At 38.9% G+C, this 23,039-nt stretch overlaps 1 protein-coding gene across 5 annotated transcripts in view; it reads right to left on the bottom strand.

The window, feature by feature from the left end:
* supt3h (SPT3 homolog, SAGA and STAGA complex component) overlaps window positions 1-23,039 on the bottom strand; it is a 396,945-nt gene that overhangs the window by 116,244 nt on the left and 257,662 nt on the right. For all 5 annotated transcript variants that reach the window (XM_059981629.1, XM_059981630.1, XM_059981627.1 and 2 more), the window contains one exon: window positions 4,722-4,808. In XM_059981629.1, coding sequence (XP_059837612.1) covers window positions 4,722-4,808 — 87 coding nt within the window. The remainder of the gene's footprint in view (window positions 1-4,721; window positions 4,809-23,039) is intronic.

Here is a 23,039-nt window from a genome sequence, read left to right as displayed (position 1 = left end):
CATCTTTGAATTTCCCCATTGAATTCCACGAGACTTTCAGCATCAGAAAGGATTTTCAGAAAATACTTCAAACAGGTGATACCAGCTTCATGACTTCCACGCTGTGTGGAGAAAACATGTTTAGGAAAGGTGCAAATAGGAGGAGACAGTTATAGTTTAAAATGACTAAAACAGCAGAGAGAAAACAACTAATTGTTGTAAATGTAGGATACAAAACCCGAATGACTATGATCATTTGAATTCATTGTCGAATCCTGACAGTTGCAATGTGTTAAGTCAGAAGATGATGTGGTGTTTCTTGAGATTACATCAAGTTTTGTTGATTTAGAGGGGTTCTGGCAGAAATGAAATAGAAATCTTAAGTGGTGAGCAAAACGTGAAGAACCTGAGAGCAGAACAGGGTCAAGATAATAAAAGGAGAAATTGTCCCAACTAATAGAAGGATTAAAAAAAAAGGATATTGAATGAAGCTAAATGATAAAGGAACCAGAAAGAACTGAAGGAAATGTTTGTTTTTATGCAGGGATAGCTATGGTCTGGAAGGCATAGGGAAAAATTAATTGCGACTGAAAGATCTCTTTTCATGCTACGATCTTTCTGAAGTGTGCAAGAGAGGTATTTTAAAAGCAGCCACCCAAACCGTGTGCAGTTTCTCCATGGTAGATGAGACTACAGAATTGGAGCTCAGAATGCAACACAATAATTTGGAATAGCACAAAATAAATTACTGCTTCACCTGGATAGGAGAAGGTGAAGAGATGAACGTACATCCCAGTGATTGACGCTGTGAGAAGAAACAGTGATGATGGAGATGGAACAGTGGCGACTATAGAACTATTTCAGACAGAATAGCCCTTTCAGACATCAACATGATAGAATGAGTCACATCTTAACGACACCTCCCCTTTCAGCATTTCAATTTCATCAACCAGATCTTTGTTATTAACTGGCTTTCGCCACCACCACTCCTATCCTCTGGTACTTCATTCTATCTTTCTTCTGGTCACCACCCTATCACAGAGCCTCTATTTATTGTTCTCTTACAGCTCTCACCGTTCTCTTCAACTTGAGACATATTTTTAACCTTTCCTACTATCACTCTGAAATGTTGACTTTGCTTCCCTTTTCAAATGTGATGCATGATCTGCAGAGTATTTCCAACAATTTCTCATACACAATGTACTATAACATGGAATACTGTAGTTAAGTGACAAAAAGGTTCTAATTTATTAATATCAGACTGGGTTGTCCAAGATGACCAATTCCGTTTGCCAATTATTGAACAGCCCGAGTTCTGAGTAACTCTGACAGGCTGAGTTTATAACACGTACCTTACTTGTTATTATCAGCACACAGGAGAAGTCATGTGGCTAGCTCCTGACTGTGCTGAACACGTTAGCTTGCAAATCTCAATGCACAGACAACTGCTTTATGAATTTAGCACAGAAGTGCATGAATTCCCATACAATGGTATGAGTGAAAGAAAATTTGAGAGAGCATATTTTAATGAAACAACATCTTGAAAACTAAAATTAAAGTAATATTATACAAGCCAAAAGTGCTGACAAATATTTTCTCAAACTTAATCATGAGAAGGGAATCAATTCAATGTTATAAATTTAAATTGAATAAATGTTAGATCCCTATTTTACTTTTACTAAGTTCTCCAGATGTAATTAATATTGTGAAATATTTGAATATCTATTTTCTAAACTGCCACTATCTGCTATAAAATGAAGTGAAAACGGAATGTCCATGGACAGGCAGGGTTCACTTGGCTGAAATCCCCCAGTATTTAGTGAGTGCTGTTTTGGATTTCCAGCAGCTGCAGATTTTCTCATGTTTGTGATGGAATGTTCATGTTGTGTTTGGGATGATCACCTAGTACTTTCAAATTAGACAAATTCCAAGCTAAATTTAAATTTCTATTTGTGTTTCATCTTATTGGCACATACACAAACTATGCAGAACGAATTGCTTCAATGCTTTTCAGTTCAATAACATGTTTTGCTTGTATTACAGATAAAAGAAAATCTGCAAATGCTGGAAACCCAAACAACCCACACAAAATGCTGGAGGAACTCAACAGGCCGGGCGGCATCCATGGAAAAAAGTACAGTCGACGTTTCAGGCCGAGACCCTTTGGCAGCTGAGATTCCCAAATGGCAAACTCCGGAGATATATGGTGAATTGTACTGTGTAGAGGCACCAATTGGAGATAAGCAAATCCCTCTGACTAGACAGAAGAAAGTAATACAAACTACTCAAAGCCAAGTCTGTTAATTCTCACACCTGATTGAGTGTAATCATCCATCCAAAAGGGCAATATTGCATACTGCTAGGGAAGTAAATAATGTACAGGGGAAAGCATACAATAAAAATGTCATTTCCATTAAATCATCTGCAACAGTAGAAATGAGCCCAAGACTGAGCCATAGACACCTATTTCTTCTTGGGGTCTCAATCAGTCTAAGTCTTTGTGTAAAGATCCAAATGTGCCAAAAAGAATAGTTTGAATCTGTCCTGCTGGAAGATAGGCTGTTTGTGATGTAAGCAGGGTGAGTGGGCGGGTGTCGGTGATGTACTGGGCAGTTTTGACTGCTTATTGTACAGCCTTCCTATCCACTGTAGTACAATTTCTGTACCATGCAGTGATGCAGTATAGGAGGATTGGCATATCGCTCATGTGGTTCCATTGTTTAAAAAGGGTTCTAAGAGTAAACCTAGCAAATATCACTTTGATGTCAGTGGTGGGTAAATTAATGGAAATTATTCTTAGAGATGGTATATATAATTATCTGGATAGACAGGGTCTGATTTGGAACAGTCAACATGGATTTGTGCATGGAAGGTCATGTTTGACAAATCTTATTGAATTTTTTGAAGAGGTTACTAGGAAAGTTGACGAGGGTAAAGCAGTGGATGTTGTCTATATGGACTTCAGTAAGGCCTTTGACAAGGTTCAGCATGGAAGGTTAGTTAGGAAGGTTCAATCGTTAGGTATTAATGTTGAAGTAGGAAAATGGATTCAACAGAGGCTGGATGGGAGATGCTAGAGAGTAGTGGTGGATAACTGTTTGTCAGGTTGGAGGCCGGTGACTAGTGGTGTGCCTCAGGGATCTGTACTGGGTCCAATGTTGTTTGTCATATACATTAATGATCTGGATGATGGGGGTGGTAAATTGGATTAGTAAGTATGCAGATGATACTAGGATAGGTGGCATTGTGGATAATGAAGTAGGTTTTCAAAGCTTGCAGAGAAATTTAGGCCAGTTAGAAGAGTGGGCTGAACGATGGCAGATGGAGTTTAATACTGATAAGTGAGAGGTGCTACATTTTGGTAGGACTAATCAAAATAGGACATACATGGTAAATGGTAGGGCACTGAGGAATGCAGTAGAACAGAGTGATCTAGGAATAATGGTGCATAGTTCCTGAAGGTGGAATCTCATGTGGATAGGGTGGTGAAGAAAGCTTTTGGCATGCTGGACTTTATAAATCAGAGCATTGAGTATAGGAGTTGGGATGTAATGTTAAAATTGTACAAGGCATTGGTGAGGCCAAATTTGGAGTATTGTGTACAGTTTTGGTCACTGAATTATAGGAAAGATGTCAACAAAATAGAGGGAGTACAGAGGAGATTTATTAGAATGTTAGCTGGGTTTCAGCACCTAAGTTACAGAGAAAGATTGAACAAGTTATGTCTTTATTCTTTGGAGCGTAGAAGGTTGAGGGGGGATTTGGTAGAAGTATTTAAAATTATGAGGGGGTAGGTAGAGTTAACGTGGAGAGGCTTTTTCCATTGAGAGTAGGGGAGATTCAAACAAGAGGACTTGAGTTGAGAGTTAGGGGGCAAAAGTTTAGGGGTAACACAAGGGGGAATTTCTTTACTCAGAGAGTGGTAGCTGTGTGGAACGAGCTTCCAGTAGAAGTGGTAGAGGCAGGTTCAATATTATCATTAAAAAAAAATTGGATAGGTATATGGACAGGAAAGGAATGGAGGGTTATGGACTGAGTGCAGCCCAGTGGGACTAGGTGAGAGTAAGCATTTGGCACGGACTAGAAGGGCTGAGATGGCCTGTTTCCATGCTGTAATTGTTATATGATATGTTTGTATATTTTTATTTTGTATGTAGCTTCTTCATTTTTGATGCTGTCTACAAAAGCTGTTGTAGCCTTCTGAATTCCATCCCCTCAGGTAATTGTGATGGCCCTAAACAGCAATGCTCCGGAGGCTACTTGTTTAGGAGAGGCCATCCCAGCTGACCTGCGTCCTATTTTGCAATACTCACACCAGGGATCACTGCATAGCAACAAGGGAAGGTTGGCATTGTTAGATGTTCTACTCCTGTGTGTTCACCGTAACAGGAGTCCAATACTGACATAACTCAAGCTTCTTTGAGCAACAATTTTACCTTATAATCTACAGTGAAAGAAAGGAAGTAAGCACACATGATTAGCACAAAAATGGGACTCAGAACTGGATAATGTCAGCACAACTCAGTTGGCTGCCATGATGAGGAACATGTATTCCTGTTGGAAGAATAAACTAAGTAACATCATTCATGCACATTTGTGAACAGGACACAACTAACCTAACACAACTAACTAACACACAAACAACTAACCTTCATGATCAAAATCAAGCCTAAAAGAAATATTTCAAGGTATTACCACTGACCTGGTTTGAAGGAAGCGACCAGTTAAAATAATGAACATACCTTGTCTTTCCGCATTAGAAACAAGATGTCTTCTGCTGCTATGACTCGAGCTCCTCTGACCTGTGAGATTTCAGCAGCCTGGTGCAACTAAAAGAAACAAACAAAACAATATATTTTTAAGAAGAAACAAACAGAATACTTCTCTTGGGACAGATAATCTGAGCATATCACGAGTAATTGAAATGTAATGGTGTAAAAGGAAAATATAAATTATTTTATTTTGCATTATGAGATGAACAGCTGAGAGGGAGAAGTCTGTCCACGGTCATGAGCACTGAACAATTGCTTTAATATCAGTTGCCCCTTGTACTTGCTCCCAATTTAGTTCCACAGAAGTTAGTGCACTACCCAAAGTAAAACTCTAGCTTTAAATTATTTTTTAAATCTTAGTATACCTGAAAGTATGACTACTTTATAAACAATTTTACTAGCATGGCGAAATTAACCCAAAAAGCATCCTTATGAGCTTTAGGGGGTTTTATGAAATTTAACCTGACATGTATTAAATATGTTCCTCAGTGCCTCCTCACCTGAAAATTGACCTTATTAATTTAACTCCTTGGCTGGCATTCCCCATACATTAGTTTGTGAATAAAACATTGCAGGATACAAAATTATCACTCATGAATGATCAAAATCTAGATTAAAAGAAATATTTCACTGCATTTCAATTTATTCTGTGTGAAAAAAGAATCAACAACAAAAGTAATAATTTTTTAAAGTTATGGGAGCAGAACATCTTTCTGTTTTGGCAGATACAGAAGATCTGATTAATGAACTACAACATTTTAAAAAACTGTTACTGGTTGCAATGTTCCCATATCGGACATTAACGCCATACTGTTTGCACAAAACCTTTCCAAGTATTCTATTGTTTGAAGATAGGGCCTGTCATTTAAATCAACAAGCGAGATGCACATAACTTTTCAACTGAAGCAAAGAGAATCTATATTGAAAATGTCGAGTTTGAAATAAATGGTCTATTTCTTTTTTTTAAATATATCAAAGCTCGTCGCAGCTCATGTTGGCCCATTTTTAGTATTTTAATGATAGGCTTCAATACATAATTATTCTTCTCTTGAGTAAAAACAGGTGTCTTTTGCTTTAACAAGTTAATCTATTCAAAACCATTTTCAAAACATCAACTCATATAAGGCTTAAACTTTTAAAACAGCTATTTATATTAATGCAAACTATTTCTATTTAAATGACATGATAGGTATTCCCCTGTTAAAGTTAATTTAAAAATGCCATGTTATGCATGGTATGTTTAATTTTTTAAACTTCCTTATGGATAATAAACAAATGAATTTGAATGCTCACTCTTCTGAGAGCATATAAACTGGCTAGCCCAAAGATCAGCATTGGTATTCATCTTAGATTCAGTATCAAGGTCTATGAAATGAAGACTTACTGCCAGATATTTCATAACAATACATGCAATACAGAAGCTTACAGTTCAGTTTTTTTAAATTAATAACATTTAATTCAGGACCTAAGCTAGCAGAGTAAAGAACAGGGCAATACGAAAATCTGAGGTGGTAATGGGAAAGAGTCAAATAATAGAGAAAGTAAGTAATAATTTGAAAATGGAGAATTAAAACTAGGTCATGAGGAAGGCAGTGGCTTAAAGGAATATGCAACAGTTATATTACACAGCTAAGAGCAACAGTACTAGGACCAGTCCAAATAAAGCAATACACAAAATGGAGCAACTCAGCAGGTCAGGCTTCTACGGAGGGTAATAAATAGTGAATGCGTTAGGCTGAGACCCTACATCCAGTCCTGGTGAAGGGTCTCTGCCCAAAATGTCAATTGTTAATTTTCCAATGTTAAACTTTCATCAGTGAGAATAGTGCATGCTCTCCCACCCTGTATCAGTCCAGTAAACATGTAGGCTTTCATTTTTCATCAAAAACCTTAGAGAAAAATAGAGCTCTTTAACAGGCAAATCGAGCTTGGATATTCGCTTTATTCCATTCTAAAGATGCTGCTTAACCTGCATTTTGTGTTGCTCTAGAGTTCCTGCGCCAGCAGAATCTCTTGAATTTTGAATCCAAATAAAAATGTTTCAAGAATACAGTATTGAAAATTAAGAACAAAAGAACTGCGTGACGGAAATTATCAGCTAAACCTAATCTAAAATTTTAAAATATCTAAGGAAAGAATCAACAGGCAAGAACATAGAAATGGCAACTACCTCTGCTCAGCTATAAAAAAAATGTTTGCAAGACAGATGATTTGGCATAGGGACTACAATTGGATAAAATAATCTCTTCTTGAAATACAAGTCCATAAAAGCATAAGCCACAGGAGCAGAATTAAGCCATTTGGCGCATTGAGTCTGGTCTGCCATTCAATCATGGATGATCCTTTCTTCCCCTCTTCAACCCCACCCCCCGGCCTTCTCCCCATAACCTTTGATGCCATTACCAATCAAGAACCTATCAAGCTCTGAGTTAAATACACACAGTGACTTGGCCTCCACAGCTGCCTGTGGTAACAAATTCCACAAATTCACCACCCTCTGGCTAAAGAAATTTCTCCACATCGCTGTTTTAAATGGATGTTCCTCAAACCTGAGGTTGTGCCCTCTTATGCTAGACTCCCCCACCATGGGAAACGTCCTCTCCACATCTATTCTGTGTAGGTCTTACAAGATTCAAAAAGTTTCCATGAGATCCCCTTCATCCTTCTAAATTCTACTGAATATAGACCTAGAGCTATCAAATGTTCCTCATATGGTAACCCTTTCATTTCTGAAATCATCCTTATGAACCTCCTCTGAATCCTCTCCAATGCCAGCGCATCTTTTCTGAGATGACAAGGTCAAAACTGTTCACAACACTCAAGGTGAGGCCTCACAAGTGCCTTAAAAAGTCTCAGCATCACATATAAGAGTAAGTGCCAGTCTCACTTGGTGAGTAATACCACGATACTAGTGTTATGCATATTTCAGGATAGTTCATGTGCATAAAAAGCGTATCTTAAGTGCAAAGATGTCAATTTTCCAAAGTTAAACTTTTATCAATGAAAATGGTATGTGCTTTCCAGCCCAGTATCACTCCAGCAAGCATGTGGGCTTTTGTTTTTCATCAAAAACCTGAGAGAAATAGAGGTACTTAACAAGGCAAATACGGTTTGGATATTTATTTCATTTGTGCTCTACTGAAAGGAGCAATAATTTCTTATTGCACAAAGTACTGAGAACTACAAAGCAAATCAAAATATTCCCCAAAAACAAATATAAGATGTCTATAGGAAGGGAGCTACAAGAACAGAGTAGAAAAATTAGAGCCACCCTCATACCATATCACAAACAAGAGGAAATCTGCAGATGCTGGAAATCCAAGCAACACACACAAATTGCTAGAGCATCAATGAAAAAAAGTACAGTCGACGTTTTGGGTAGGACTCAGCCCGAAACGTTGACTGTACTTTTTTCCATAGATGCTGCCTGGCCTGCTGAGTTCCTTCAGCATTTTGTGTGTGTTACCCATACCATAATAATGATTTAAACAAAGGTGAGGGAAAACAAGGAAAGGAATGATCCGAAACAAAGGAGCACAACTGCAGTGGAAGAGAGTGAAAGAGAGGAGAACAGTGCTGAGAAGGGAATGGTTGGAATAACAAGTGAGAGGCCAGAGTAGGAATGAAAAGGGAGTGAGAAGAAAAAACAGAAAGAGTTGTCTGGAAGAAGAGAGAAAATGAGTGTCAATAGTAGAAGCTAAGAGATTAATAGTGAATAGGGAGAAAAAGACATTGAAAGCAGTTTTATAATATACGATGAGAGTATCTAATTTACATTGCCCTGTATGTGTAATTTGATACAGCTGTTTGGAAAGGGTTAATTATACACAGAAGAGCCACTGACAACGGACACTGTTAATTTAAAGTTTCTTTTAAAACACACACTGGTTTTAAATCTGGATGTGTTCCCAGTTTTTCAGGATAGACACTTACAGTGCATATAAAACTGCGTATTCATGCAGAATACAGAGCATAATTTTCTATTTCACGAGGGGAAAGAGGAGTGAGGGGAAAGTGTAACTGCTCTAAATATGAGAAATGACAGACTCAAGTCTCAGATAAGAAACATGGCCAAAATTAATCACATAATAGTGTTTTCAAGCCAACTACTACAGGAACACCAATGAATTGTAAATGAAGACAACTGCAAGACGTAACAAATATTGTGATCATTTTCTTTTCTACAATATGTTGAAATATCCTGGAGTACATTAACTCACTTGTCACAATTCCTAACAGGCACTAAAATAAATGACGGACTTTTTCACACATGAACAAATGCACTGTGCAAATTGTTGAGCTTTTACTTTAAGGAAGGTCAATCCATTAACTGATCACGTCTATTTGCTCGTTCTTCAACAAACTGGCATTCCTATATTCTTCATCTTTGATATACTTATTTATAACTACAACGTCTCCAAATAAAATCTTACACATATCATCTTTCATGATGACCCCAGGATGGTCCTGAAATGTAATACATCTAGTCTGATAATCTCACGTGTAATCACAGGTATAATGTAGGGAACTCCACAATCAGCATGCAGTGAGGTCCCACAAACAAGTTTCTTTTAGCGATGTTGATTAGCGGATTTTGGGGATAATTTCCATTTTCTTTAAGATAAATGCCAGGGAATATTTCATGGTCGCTTTAAGGAGCAAGCAGTTTTAACTTTGTAGCCAAAGGATGACATATCCAACATTGCATCATCTGTGCTGCTGCATAAGCTAAAGATTCATGCTCAAATCTAAGACCAAAAGCTTCCGTCCCAGAGGAAACTGGCTCATGGCTGACACAGACATGATTCAAGTCTATCCACAATTAAGTTGAAAGAGGTTTCTAAAACTCATTATTCCATATCAGTATTTATCCTCTATCTTCCACTTGGGATTACACTATTGCTAATTTAACCCAATCGGTTCATTCATTTATTCAGTCCAGTCTTGAATACTTGTACAATTGTTACCCCAGTAACTAATTCTGAATGAATGAAAGCTAATTTCACTTCCTCACAGGTTTTCACATAAACATGTGTTACTTTCATTGTCTTTTACATATGACATAAAAGCAGAATTAGGGCATTTAGCCCATTGTTTCTGGTCCACCAATCTATCATGCTAATAACATTATCCCTCTCAACCTCAGTCTGCTCCCCATAACCTTTGACAACCTGATTAATCAAAAACCTATCAAGCTCAATTTTAAATAAATGCAATGACTTGGCCTGCACAGCTGTCTGTGGTAATGAATCTCACAGATTCACCACCCTTTGGCTAAAGTATTTTTACTCATCTCTATTCCAAATGGATGTCCTTCTATTCCGAGACTGTTCCCCATAGTTCTAGGCTCCCCCATTATAGGAAACATCCTCTTCATATCCACTCTATCTAGGTCTTTCAAAATTTGATACATTTCCATGAGATTCCCCTCTCATTCTTCTGAACTCCAGTGAGTGCAGGCCCAGAGTGATCAAATGCTCCTCACGTGTTAACCCTTTCATTCCTGGGATCATTTCCGTGAACCTCCTTGGGACCCTCTCCAATGCCAGCACATCTTCCATTGAATACTATACCTATGGTCTTGATCTCCCAATTGGTATAAACGATTTGCTTGGTTCCACATTAACTACTTCTACTTTATTCACCCATGCTTCTAATGAGATAATAGATCAATTTTTTTCAAGACTTTATTCATATTTTGTAGAGTTGACGTGAATAGGCTGTTTCCATTGAGAGTAGGGGAGATTCAAACGAGAGGACATGATTTGAGAGTTAGGGGGCAGAAGTTTAAGGGAAAAACAAGGGGGTATTTCTTTACTCAGAGAGTGATAGCTGTGTGGAATGAGTTTCCTGTAGAAGTAGTAGAGGCCAGTTCAGTTGTGTCATTTAAGATAAAATTGGATAGGTATATGGACAGGAAAGGAGTGGAGGGTTATGGGCTGAGTGCGGGTAGGTGGGACTAGGTGAGATTAAGAGTTCGGCACGGACTAGGAGGGCCGAGATGGCCTGTTTCCGTGCTGTGATTGTAATATGGTTTATATGGTTATATGGTTATATTTTATGTTCATTTTACATGTTAACAATAATAATTGTATTGGTAAAGAATTTATATTTATTTGTATATTTAATATCATTTGAACATTTCATAAGTGTGCCACTGCAAATTATTTTTCTACTGAAGCCAACTACATAACATTTGCTAATTTTGAAGAAGTAAAGCTTATTAATAGTAATTGCAATAACTTAATCCATTTTTGAACACGCTTGCTAAGAGGCAGATCAATTCACTGTGTGTGATGCATCAACTCCATCACTGACAGGTAAAGTTCACCAAGATGTCTTCAGAAATGGCCAGCTGATGGGAAGAAATAAATGTGAGTAAGTCTGTTACCAGGTTATCTTTCTGTTAACGTTTTCCAGAATACACCTCAGTAAATCCTTGGAATCTGATTTAGAAGATACCCCTGGCAAATTCTAAATCTTGTTTTTCTTCAGGGAGTGCCACTGCTATTCCCAGATGAACAAACTATAAGCAATAGGAGCAGAATTAGGCATTCAGACCATCACATTTCATCATGGCTGATCCATTTTCCCTCTCAGCCCAAATCTCCTGCCTTCTCCACATACTCTTTCACGCCCTGATTAATCCGCCCTAAATACATCCAATGACCTGGCCTCCACAGTGCCAATGGCAATGAATTCCAGATTCACTATCCTCCGACCAAAGAAATTCCTCCTCATTTTCATTCTAAATGGATGTCCCTCTATTCTGAGGCTGTGCACTCTGGTCCTAGCCTCACCCAATATAGGAAACATCCTCTCCTTATCCACTCTATCTATGCCTTTCAACATTTAATAGGTTTCAATGAGATTCCTCCCTCCTTCATGCTTCTAAATTCCAGCAAGTACAGCCCAGAGCCATCCAGCACTCCTCATATGATAACCCTTTCATTTCCGGAATCATTCTCATGAACCTCCTCTGCACCCTCTTCAATGTCAGCACATCCTTTCTTAGATAAGGATCCAAAATTACTCAATCTTCGTGAGGCCTCACGAGGTATAAAGCCTCAACATTACATCCTTGCTTTTGCATACACTAGATCCCTTATAAGTTGGGACTTACCGAAGCATAAGATCTAGGTCACCAGCCCAGTTTTTAAGCCTATAGCTCTGTTCAGTCCAAATAGAAAGTATAGCCACAGCCCACCATGATTCAACTATTTCCATATCCCACCTGATTACAGTATTAGCACACTCCAGCACTAGTTACAGCCAGAATATTCTGTACGTTCTGGATTTTTTTGTCTCTACATATCCAAAATAACTACAGTGCACATAAATCTGAAATCAGATCAAGCTTACTTGCTCCCAAAATCTATGACTAATTGTCATTTGGGTGGATTGAAATAAGTTAATAATTAGATATTAAATAATATTCTAAAGCTTTCAGTGTAATTTAAACTGGTTTTTCATAAACTGAACGTGCCTTTTCTTAACATTATTATTTGAAAAAGCATGCAAATCAGCAGGTAATTTTTTAAGCACAGTTTCCTTTCCTGTGGTTTCTGACATGGATCAAATCAAAAATAGATTATAGAGCAATACAGGACACGATTTGATTCTGCTGATGAATGTGTGATTGTTTCAATACTAGCTTACAGCACGTTAGATTTGAATTTGAATGTATGCTTCCGTTAAAAAAAAGCTAAGCTCCTTTGTAACCTAGAACTTCAACAGAAAATGGATCTTGAAAGCAAATACTAAGAATGCTGGAAATTTAAATTAAAAGCAGTTAATACTTGATACACTCAGCTAGGCGGGAAACTTCTACACATTGAAAGTAATTTTTCTGGTCATTGACCTCCATCAATTTAATAATGAATGTTGTACAGTCCAGTTAATTTTTTCTATTGGACAGAGAGAGACAAATTTTGGAAGTTCATTACATAAAATAATAATTGAAATCACTATAACATGGCTCTATATTGAGGCCTCTAGCATCTGAAACAAGATCCCTTCTAATCGCTTCCTCATTTCTCCTGCCCTTTGGGCGATAGCTTACATTTCTTAGCACAAAAGAAGGCTACTTTGCCCATTGGGTCCATGCCAGCTCCCAGGGGAAGAACCCCATTTGATCCATTTCCCAATATGCCTGTAATTATTCACTCTCACAAATGCCGGTCAATTTTGCTAATAACTTCAAATTTCAAAGTAAATTTATTATCAAAGTACATGTCTACTTTTCTTGCTGGCATTCTCAGTAAATCTAAGAAACAAAATAAGATCAATGAAAGACAACAGGAGGATGAACAAACAGCTAATGTGCAAAAGGCAACAAACTGTACAAATACAAAAAACAGATACAATAATAATTATAAACATGCAATATATATCGAGAGCATGAGCTGAAGAATCCTTGAAAGTGAGTCCATAGATTGGGGGAACAGTACAGAGAAGGGATGAGTGAAGTTGAGTGACGTTATCCCCACTAGTTCAAGAATCTGATGATTGAAGGATTATAACCGTTCCTGAACCTGGTGGCGTGGGTTCTGAGGCCCCCGGATCTTCTTCCTGAGGGCAGAGCGAGAAGAGAGACAATGATCCATGCAGGTGTAGTAAGTGGAGGGGAGGGCTTTTCTCATGATGGACTGGGCCATATCCACTACTTTTTATACAATTTCCTATAGAAGGGCACTGGTATTTCCAAATAGCCATGGTGCAACCACTCAGTATACACTCTATCACATATCTATAAAAGTTTGTCAAAGTTTCAGATGATATGCCCAATCTTTAGAAACTTCTTAGAAGGCAGAGGCGCTGCTGTGCTTTCTTCATAAATGCACTTGTGTGCTGGGCCCAGGACAGGTTCTCTCAAATGATAAAACTGAGGAATTTTAAATTGCTGGCCCTCTCCATGTCTGGTCAGCCGATGAAGACTAGCTCATGGACATCCAATTTCCTGAAGACAATAATCAGCTCCTTGGCCTTGTAGCACAACAACAACCTCTCATCTCCCACCTATATGTTGACTTGTCACCACCTTTGATTTGGCCAACGACAGTGATGCTGTCAGCAAACTTAAATATGGCATTGGAGTTGTGTATAGCCACTAGATCATAAGTGTAAAGTGAGTAGAGTGGGGGATAAGCACATAGACTTGTGCTGCACCTGTGCTGATGGAGATGTTTTTACCAATCCGAACAGACTGGGGTCCGGAAGTGAGGAAATCGAGGATTCAATTGCACAAGGTGGTATTGAGGCAAAGGCCTTAAAGCTTATTGATTAGTTTTAAGGGGATGATAGTTTTGAATGCTAAGTTGTAGATGATAAAGAGCATCCTGATGTATGCATCTTTGCTGTGCAGATGTTTCAGGGTTAAGTGCAGGGTCAATGAAATACCTTTTGCTGTGGAGCTGTTGTGCTGGTAGGCAAATTGGAGTGGATCCAAGTCGCTTCATAGAGACTTAAACAACTTAGAAACATGCAATCATTTTCAAAGCCAATTAGAGCATAGCTTTGGGATATGGAAAGCATAGCATCCAAAGGATACCCATGTGTTGATGAAAAGTTAGTGCAAATACTGTACCTGAGATCGGAAATGCATCTGGGCTCCTGGAGCTGTGAGGTAACAGAACTAACGGATATGCCACAGTGCAGTCCTTTCATCCTAGCTTTGGACATTAACCCAGGAATCTCTTTGCAAATAAATGAGATCTTGCTGGAGCTGTCCTTGCCGTGGGAGGGGTGTCTCGAAGAAGCCCATCAAAAGAAGCTTGCCAGGTACAAGGAACTGGGTAACGCCAGTCAGAGGCAGGGATGGAAGGCAAAGTGCATGCCTGGACAATCTCTTCATAGAGCCCTCAGCGCATTGGGCATCACTGGTACAAGAAGGCAGCAGGAAAAAAGCTCAAGACAACTTTGGATGAAGAGAGCAAGTCCATGGGAATCTGCAGCACATGCTACCAGAACATAAGTTATGATTTAATCAGCCATGGTCAGGTTGCCTGTGTGAGGATGTCTGATATTGAAAGACCAAAAACCTCTGGTTACATCGTTGACAGTGTGATCAGAGCATCATGAGATGTATTCTTCAAATCAAATTTGGCTTTGTGAAACAACTACGCAGGTTTTAGCTTGTAATCAATACTGCAGATTAAAAGAGTGCAATGCAGTTCTTCAGACTTTTTTTTAGTTATCTACCAAGTAATCCAAATCAACATTATTTAAGCATTCAGATAGTAAGGACTGGGAAAGCAAATTTTGGAAGCAAAAGATTTTGACTGCAGCATGGTGAAGGACCTGTTAGAGGTTGTATTACGAGCATCCCGAGCAGCTGCATCATTGCCTGGTTCGGAAATTGCACCATCTAGGATTGTAAGACCCTGCAGCTGATAGTTAGGCCAGCTGAGAATATCTTCGGGGTCCCTCTTCCCGCCATTATAGACATTTACACCACACGCTGCATCCGCAAAGCAAACAGCATTATGAAGGACCCCACGCACCCCTCATACAAACTCTTCTCCCTCCTGCCATCTGGCAAAAGGCATCGAAGCATTCAGGATCTCACGACCAGACTGTGTAACAGTTTCTTCCCCCAAGCCATCAGACTCCTCAATACCCAGAGCCTAGACTGACACCAACCTACTGCCCTCGACTGTGCCTATTGTCTTGTTTATTATTTATTGTAATGCCTGCAATGTTTTGTGCACTTTATGCAGTCCTGTGTAGGTCTGTAGTCTAGTAGTATTTTTTGTGTTGTTTTACATAGTTTCAGTATAGTTTTTGTATTGTTTCATGTAACATCCTGGTCCTGAAAAATGTTGTCTCGTTTTTACTGTGTACTGTACAGTTATGATCGAAATGACAATAAAAAGTGACTTGACTTGACGAGAGTAAACGATGGATAAACAACGAGTACATCTAGAAATGAATCAGTACTGGTAAAAACAATCTCAAAAGCAGCAGTGAGCAGGCATAATGAGGTAGAGCTTTAACAAGGTGGAGCTTTAACAAAAAATAGAATAAAGAGCAGTCTTGTTGATGGAAGTGGTGTAATTTTTCTTTTCTGGTGATTTGATTGATCTTTAATGCCTAAGAGATGGTGGGCCAGTCACTGAACCCGTTTGGTCTGAAACCTCACTTATAGAATATGAAACACAGCAATCCATGCATAACATTACTAGATTAAGAATGTTTTCCCATTACATTTGCCAATCTCTAATGTTATTCATTGTAACCAACAATAACAAGTTTCAACAGCATTTACAGAATCAGTCTGCAATATTGCCAACAATTATCACAACAGCTCTATTAAATTTCATGCTACTCAGTCTTCCTCAAATCCTGCTGGAGAACAATGAAGCAGGAGATAATTTGAGTATATGGGCATGCCCTCAAGGAAGAGGAGAGCCCAGCTCTTTAAGATGATTCTATTGCTGGCTTTATGGATATCAAATGTTTATGCTGATATCACTTTTCTACTAAATAGTTCTTCTCAGGTTCACCTCTTCTGCACCCACAACGTTCTGATTTACAAACGACTGATGGTGTAGGCCATGTTCTCATGGTCATGTTCTCAACATTATCTATTACTTATTTATCTATTATTATTATTACTTTGTTTTTCTTTTTATATTGGCAAAATGTGCTGCCTTTTGCACATTGGTTGTTTATCTCTGTGTGTAGTTTTTCATTGACTATTATGCATCTTTGTATTTACTGTGAATCCCACAAGAAAATGAATCGCAGGGTAGTATATGGCAACATACATGTACTTTGATAATAAATTTACTTTGAACTTTGAAGTATATGCCTTCTACTTTATTCATCTCCTTGCCCCACAAACTTGTTTTGTCCTTTCACTCTTTCAAATACCCAAGTGCTGGAATGATGTCAATCAGCAGAGGAACAGCAAGAAGGCTGAATACTCAAGGTCACATTCATAACTCTTAGTTTACATACTGGCACTGATGTAGTTTAGAACCTGAGATCAAGATGCAGAGAACCACAGGGGAGCAGGAGGCAAGGATACCACAGCTGCCAATGCATCGGATGCATGTCAAAATTGACCAAAGTCTGAGAGTCTTAAGGAAGATTGGGGCGGGAGGGGTAACCAGGGTTTGATGGTGACATTTGCGGGTTTTCAGCACAGCACAAGTAGCAGCCTTCCAACATCTGAGTGCTGAAGTGAAAGCCCAGATGCTTGCAATGCAAGCCCAGAGCTTCCTCCAACATAAATATAGACTCCAATATGCAGAGGGGCACGCAGGCTTCCACTGCACTCTAAGTACTGCTTCCCAACAACTTTTCCTTGAGTTGGCATCAAGGCAGCGGCAATTAGCTCAAGCATTTGAAACTGCTGTCCTATCAAATGTAAACTATTTGTGATCCTATCCTACCACTGTTACTAGTGCCCACAGCCAGCCATCTTGACCACTCCCAAATGATTGAAATAATATAGACCAAAACTCAGGCTTCTATGCTTATAGTCATCTTCCGTGGTTATCTGCAGTCTCCTCTGGTGACTGAGGAGTAATTGAATTGAATTAAAGTTATTTTTACAGTAAGGACTGCAATTGATTTTCAAAATCAATTACAGACCTTCTATCCACAAAAATAACTTTTACGGAGAAGCTATTGTAATTTTTGCTTTAGGTAAACATTATCTTTCTATTTTTAAATTGCTGTCGGGTTCCTTTTAAAGATAATGCTTCTGTGCAGGATTTCAACCCACTGTAAGTGATGGAACAACATTCTATTTCCTGTAAGTGAAGGAACAACAATACATTTTCAAAGTCAAAAAGGTGTGAAGATTAGAGGAGAATCTGCAGGTGCTGGCATTCCTATGTTTCTGCTCTGCTAGCCCTTCTTATTGGTATTAGTCACAGGTATGTGCAGAGCTACTCTGGTAATATCAGCAAGTAACTTCAGTACAGTAGTGGCGGAGAGAATGAACATACAAGGTGGTTGAAGGAATCCCAGTCAGGCTGGCTGTTTTGACCTGGATGAAGTCAAGTGCTGTTGGAGCTGCACTCGTCTTGTGAATGTTCTACTGCACTACTTGATTCGGGCCAGCCTTGGAGGTGGATTGGTGTTGAGTTCGAATCTGGCCAGTTCGAATCCAACCAGGGCAGCAGAAGTATCTGTCTGTCCGTAATCTTGCCATGAAAATCCTATGGACATCTACACTCTCCATAGGATTGCCACGAGTTGACAACCACATGATTACAAAAGGCTCTGATTAACTAGGAAAATTGTCTCACATTGCAGGATAGCCAGCCTTTAACCTGCTCTTGTTGCCACAGCAATAATGTGGCTGATTCTGTTAAACGATGAAAGACTTCACAAAGGTTTTGAAACTGACTATCATGGGCAGGTAGTTAAATTCTCTCTTTTTGGGGATGGTCACTACCCAATATTTTCATGCCACAAATGTCACTTGCCATGTATGTATTAGTCCTTCTCCTAAATGCTTGCTGTTAGATGACATGGAATGTTTCATTTACTGAGAAATTATAAATGCAATGGAACATTATGTAATCATTTGCAAACATTCCCGCTTCTGACCTTATGATGGAAGGGAGATCATTGATAAAACTGCTTTAGATATTTAAGCCTTGATGCATAACCTGAGGCAGACTCCCTTTCAAGTCCTTCATTACTTGCATGTCATCCTGCTCAAACCTACCTTGAGAGCATTATGCCCATTAAGTAGCAATGGATGAATAAGAGCAAGCCACTTAGTGGCTCAATCTTGTTCAGCCATCCAATAAGATTATTACAAATATATTCTGTCACTATATATACCTGACCAACGTCCCATAATGCCATAGAGCAACAAAAACATAGCTTTCAATGTACATTTAATCTGGTGTAGATGTTTTTAAGCAATAGTTCCAAACTTTAGAAGCAATTCTGAAAGATCTGCTTTACAATTTTAGATTATGCCTGCAGATCTTGGTTCCAAAAAGGTAGAAATGGTTTATTTTCAGTTTCACCTTCATTTTTTGGAATGTTTTGAACATTTTGATGAAATCACCCCCTAACCTTCTGACCTTTAGACAATGCAATTCAGATTTGTGTTACCAATCCTAGTAACTTAACACTTTGGGTATATGTACAGTATCATAATGAAAAAAACATATCTTGCATTTATTTGAGGTCCATAAATACCACAAAATATAGGAGCAGAATCAGACCATCCGGCCCATCGAGTTTGATCCGCCATTTCATTGATGGCATTTTCCCTCCCAACCCCACTCTCCTGCCTCCTCCCCATGACCTATCACATGCTTAAAGCAATAACCTATCAACCTCTGCCTTAAATACACCCAATGACCTGGTGTCCCCAGCTACCTGTGTCAAAGAATTCACAGATTCACCATCGTCTGGCTAAAGAAAACCCTCATCATATCTGTTTAAAATGGACATCCCTCTATTCTGAGGCTGTGCTCTCTGGTCCTAGACTCCCCTACTATAAGAAACATCCTCTCCACTGCCACTGAATCTAGGCCTTTAAACGTTCCGTGGGTTTCAATGAGATCTCCCCTCATTCTTGTAAATTTCAGTGAGTACAGGCCCAAAGCTAACAAACACTATCAAACTCTTTCATTCTTGGAATCATTCCTATGAAGCTCCCCTAAATCTCCTCCAATGTTATCACATTTTTAAGATAAGGGGATCAAAACTGCTCACAATACTCCATTGAGGCCTCACCAGAGACTTATAAAGCCTTGGCATTACATGCTTGCTTTTATATTTTAGACCTCTCGAAATTAATGCCAACATTGTATTTGTCTTCCTCACCAACAACTCAACCTGCAAGTTAAGGTCCACATATTTTTCCAAATCTGTAGTGGCCAGAACTTCTAACTGCACGCCAAGTAAGATTCTATATAGAGCTACACTCTATATAGCTTTAGTAAAACTTATGCCTTTCACACACCATTCACCAAAGTTTCCTGACTTCTGGGAAGCAGGAGGGGCAAAGTTCACTCATATGCTTCTCCCAAGTAGGTAAGTTAAGAATTGGTTTGTATCTAGTTTTCTGAATCAATTCTTTAAGGAAATAATTATCTATTTTAGATCCTGGTTATGTTCTATGTTTGTGGGAATTGTAAAGTGAAAACGTTTCAGGTGAGAAACTTTCCTTTGATGCCCAGCACCAAACATGTTAAGATCTTGGTTGTTGACTGTACTTCCACACATTCTGTTTGTAGCCCACCTGGCTTGCCGCTCACGTTCGTCTAGGGTAATCAGCTTTCGGCCCCGCCAAACAGGGTTTTCAAGTGTGGGTGGATGCTGTGTAATGTACCCCAGTACAAACCCCCAACGCAAAATATCAGACAGTACACAATATGTGATTAAATTATTACACTTTATAACTCTTACTTTGCTATGTGGTTAGTAGAGAAACAAAATATAAAAGAAAAAGGCGCCACTTTTATTAAATGGTTTGTGCACAAAAATCATTGGAGCTCATGCCTCAGGTATTCCTCCATAAAAGACCTCCACTGAAATGATGCCAACCTCCAGACCCCTGAATTCCCATATACGCCGTCCAGTGGCACCGAGCGCCCTCCACACTCATCCTTCCTCACTCTCCTCAACTGAAAGCCCGCAAAAAGCCCCACTCTCAGACATACAAGAAAGAACATTTCCCCCCATAGGTTAGCCACCCATCATCAGTAGTTTAACCCAAACATCGCTGCTACAGAAAAACCATTACTTCAGCAGTTAACACTACAGAGAAACCATTACATTAGAGCAGTTAACAGAGAAGCCATTACAGGTTCTGTTAACTTTATGGAACCAAATGGGTGGAGGTTGAGCATTACCAGTGACTGATCCTTCAGTACGAATTCTGCACTCAAACTTCCTCCCTCACCCTGGTTTCCAACCCACAGAAGAATTTATCATGTGGGAATACAAAAATTAGCAAATGTTATGAGGACGAGTGAAGTAACAAGCATTAAATGTAAACAGACATCTCCATTTGGTCCCATTCAATAGAACAGTTATTCTAATTGATGGTATTAATATCACACATTTTACATATTATCATTGTATGTACTAGGCTGGATTATGAATCATTAAATGCAATATTATACTATTTTTCAAACACAATGTCCAAGTGTGAACTAACTTTTTAAGTAAATTTGCCAAGTTAACTTGAGAGCAAAACGGGGCATTATATCTCAGAAACTTGGCCTGTTTGGGCACTCTCCAGATTTGTCTGAAAAAGGAAGAGCTGCTGAATCTGGAACACAGCCTAAAAAATCTCATATCCAGCTGACTGCAACATCTTCCAGGTGTGTTGTTATCCAAGTTATTTACAACTAAAGTACAACACGTACTGAATAAAGACCCTTTTAGAACATTAGGCATATTACATCAACTGTTCTCTGGCTCTTAACTCTTCAGTGTATTCATTACTACTGTAAGTCATTAATTTGCCTTTATCAACATTAACTTTAACCAAAAGTACCTTTTGGTGGATCTTATCAATTGCTCTCTTGACGTCATGGCCAGATCTTCCCTGAACAATCTCTGTCAGTTAACCTACATTTTGAACCCAAGTGGCTGAGTCACATTATTTCCTCTGCAAAGATACACACATCCATGCAGGCAGCGTAAACTGCCGAGAATCTAGAGCAATTTCTGTTTTCCTTTAGGACTTCCCGCATCTGCACTTTTTCACATTCTCCCCCATCCTACCCCCAAGGCCTAGCTGCCTACACTGTTAGCTTGATTTCTAATTTTTTCCATTTCTGGTTACGGGTTTTGTGCAGAACTGTTAACTCTGTTTCTATTACCACACAGATGTGGGAATCTCGCCCCCCCCCCTTTCTGTTCATCTCCTTAAAGTGCATATCCCTACTCCAACTTGCATGAAGTTCAGATTATAATATAAATGCCATAATTTTCTCAAAATCCTGAGTGATGTCCAAACAGGACATCTTGTCAGTTTTTATTCTGTATTGTTGGCTCCAAAACAGACTTCTCTCCTCTAACACCTATGCCTTCATTGCAAGATTCCATTTTGGACTCAGGATACCGCATGATGGAATTTTATTTATAAACTGCTTTATAAATTTTATTTGCTGTTGCAAACCATAACTTAGTAAGCAGACATTAAAAGCCAATTGTTCAGGTTATACCCATTACATTTTCATATCAACATGTTTGGTGCATAACCAGGTCCAGACAAATGGATCCACTAAATTAATTGTTACTGACATCAGGACATTGTTGCTAAAACATATGAGCACTCTCACATGTTCAGAAATCTCACAAAACATTATATTTCTGTTCCAACTGTCAATCCCACTGTTAAAATTACTGCAAGTGACAGAAGGTCAGGGGCTCAGAAAACTGATTTTCTTCTGCTCCAAGATTTTAAAATTTATTTTCCAGAAATTACTTGACAAGAAACAGAAAAAGTACAGCGAAGCATCAGAAGAGAATGTTCCAATACCCTGACAATTGATAACATGACCAGCAGAACATTATGATGACAGGGCTTTTCATTAAATACAGCCGGGGTCTCCAGACTTGTTTTCTTTTCTCTGTTTTTTGTCACACTGACAAGTGCCATCAGTATTAAATAATTAGTCATAAAGTTTATAAGGAAAAAAATATAACCCATTGAGTATGACAGTCGAGTCATTTGTATATCTGTAGAAACAGTTTTTCCATAGACTTGGAAAGAAGAAATTGGTAAATTACTGGTAATATGGTGCATCATTCTCACAAAATAGCACAATTACAGGAGTTATCCCGCCAAACAGACAGACATACTTTATTGATCCCGAGGGAAACTGGGTTTCATTACAGCTACACCAACTAAGAATAGTGAAGAAATATAGCAATATAAAACCATAAATAATTAAATAATAATAAGTTAATCATGCCAAGTGTAAATACAAATACACACTGTAAATGTGTCGCCTCACTACAGGAAGGACGTAGAAGCCATGGAAAGGGTGCAGAGGAGATTTACAAGGATGTTGCCTGGATTGGGGATCATGCCTTATGAGAATAGGTTGAGTGAACTCGGCCTTTCCTCCTTGGAGCGACAGAGGATGGGAGGTGACCTGATAGAGGTGTATAAGATGATGACAGGCGTTGATCGTGTGGATTGTCAGAGGCTTTTCCCAAGGGCTGAAATGGTTGTCACAAGAGGACACAGGTTCAAGGTGCTGGGGGGTAGGTACAGTGGAGATGTCAGGGGTAAGTTTTTTTTATGCAAAGAGTGGTGAGTGTGTGGAATGGGCTGCCAGCAACGGT

Source organism: Hypanus sabinus, chromosome 10 (genome assembly GCF_030144855.1).
Source record: "Hypanus sabinus isolate sHypSab1 chromosome 10, sHypSab1.hap1, whole genome shotgun sequence".
NCBI lineage: Eukaryota > Metazoa > Chordata > Chondrichthyes > Myliobatiformes > Dasyatidae > Hypanus > Hypanus sabinus.
The sequence above is the reverse complement of the archived record's forward strand: the minus strand, read 5'-3'. Positions and strand labels throughout refer to the sequence as shown.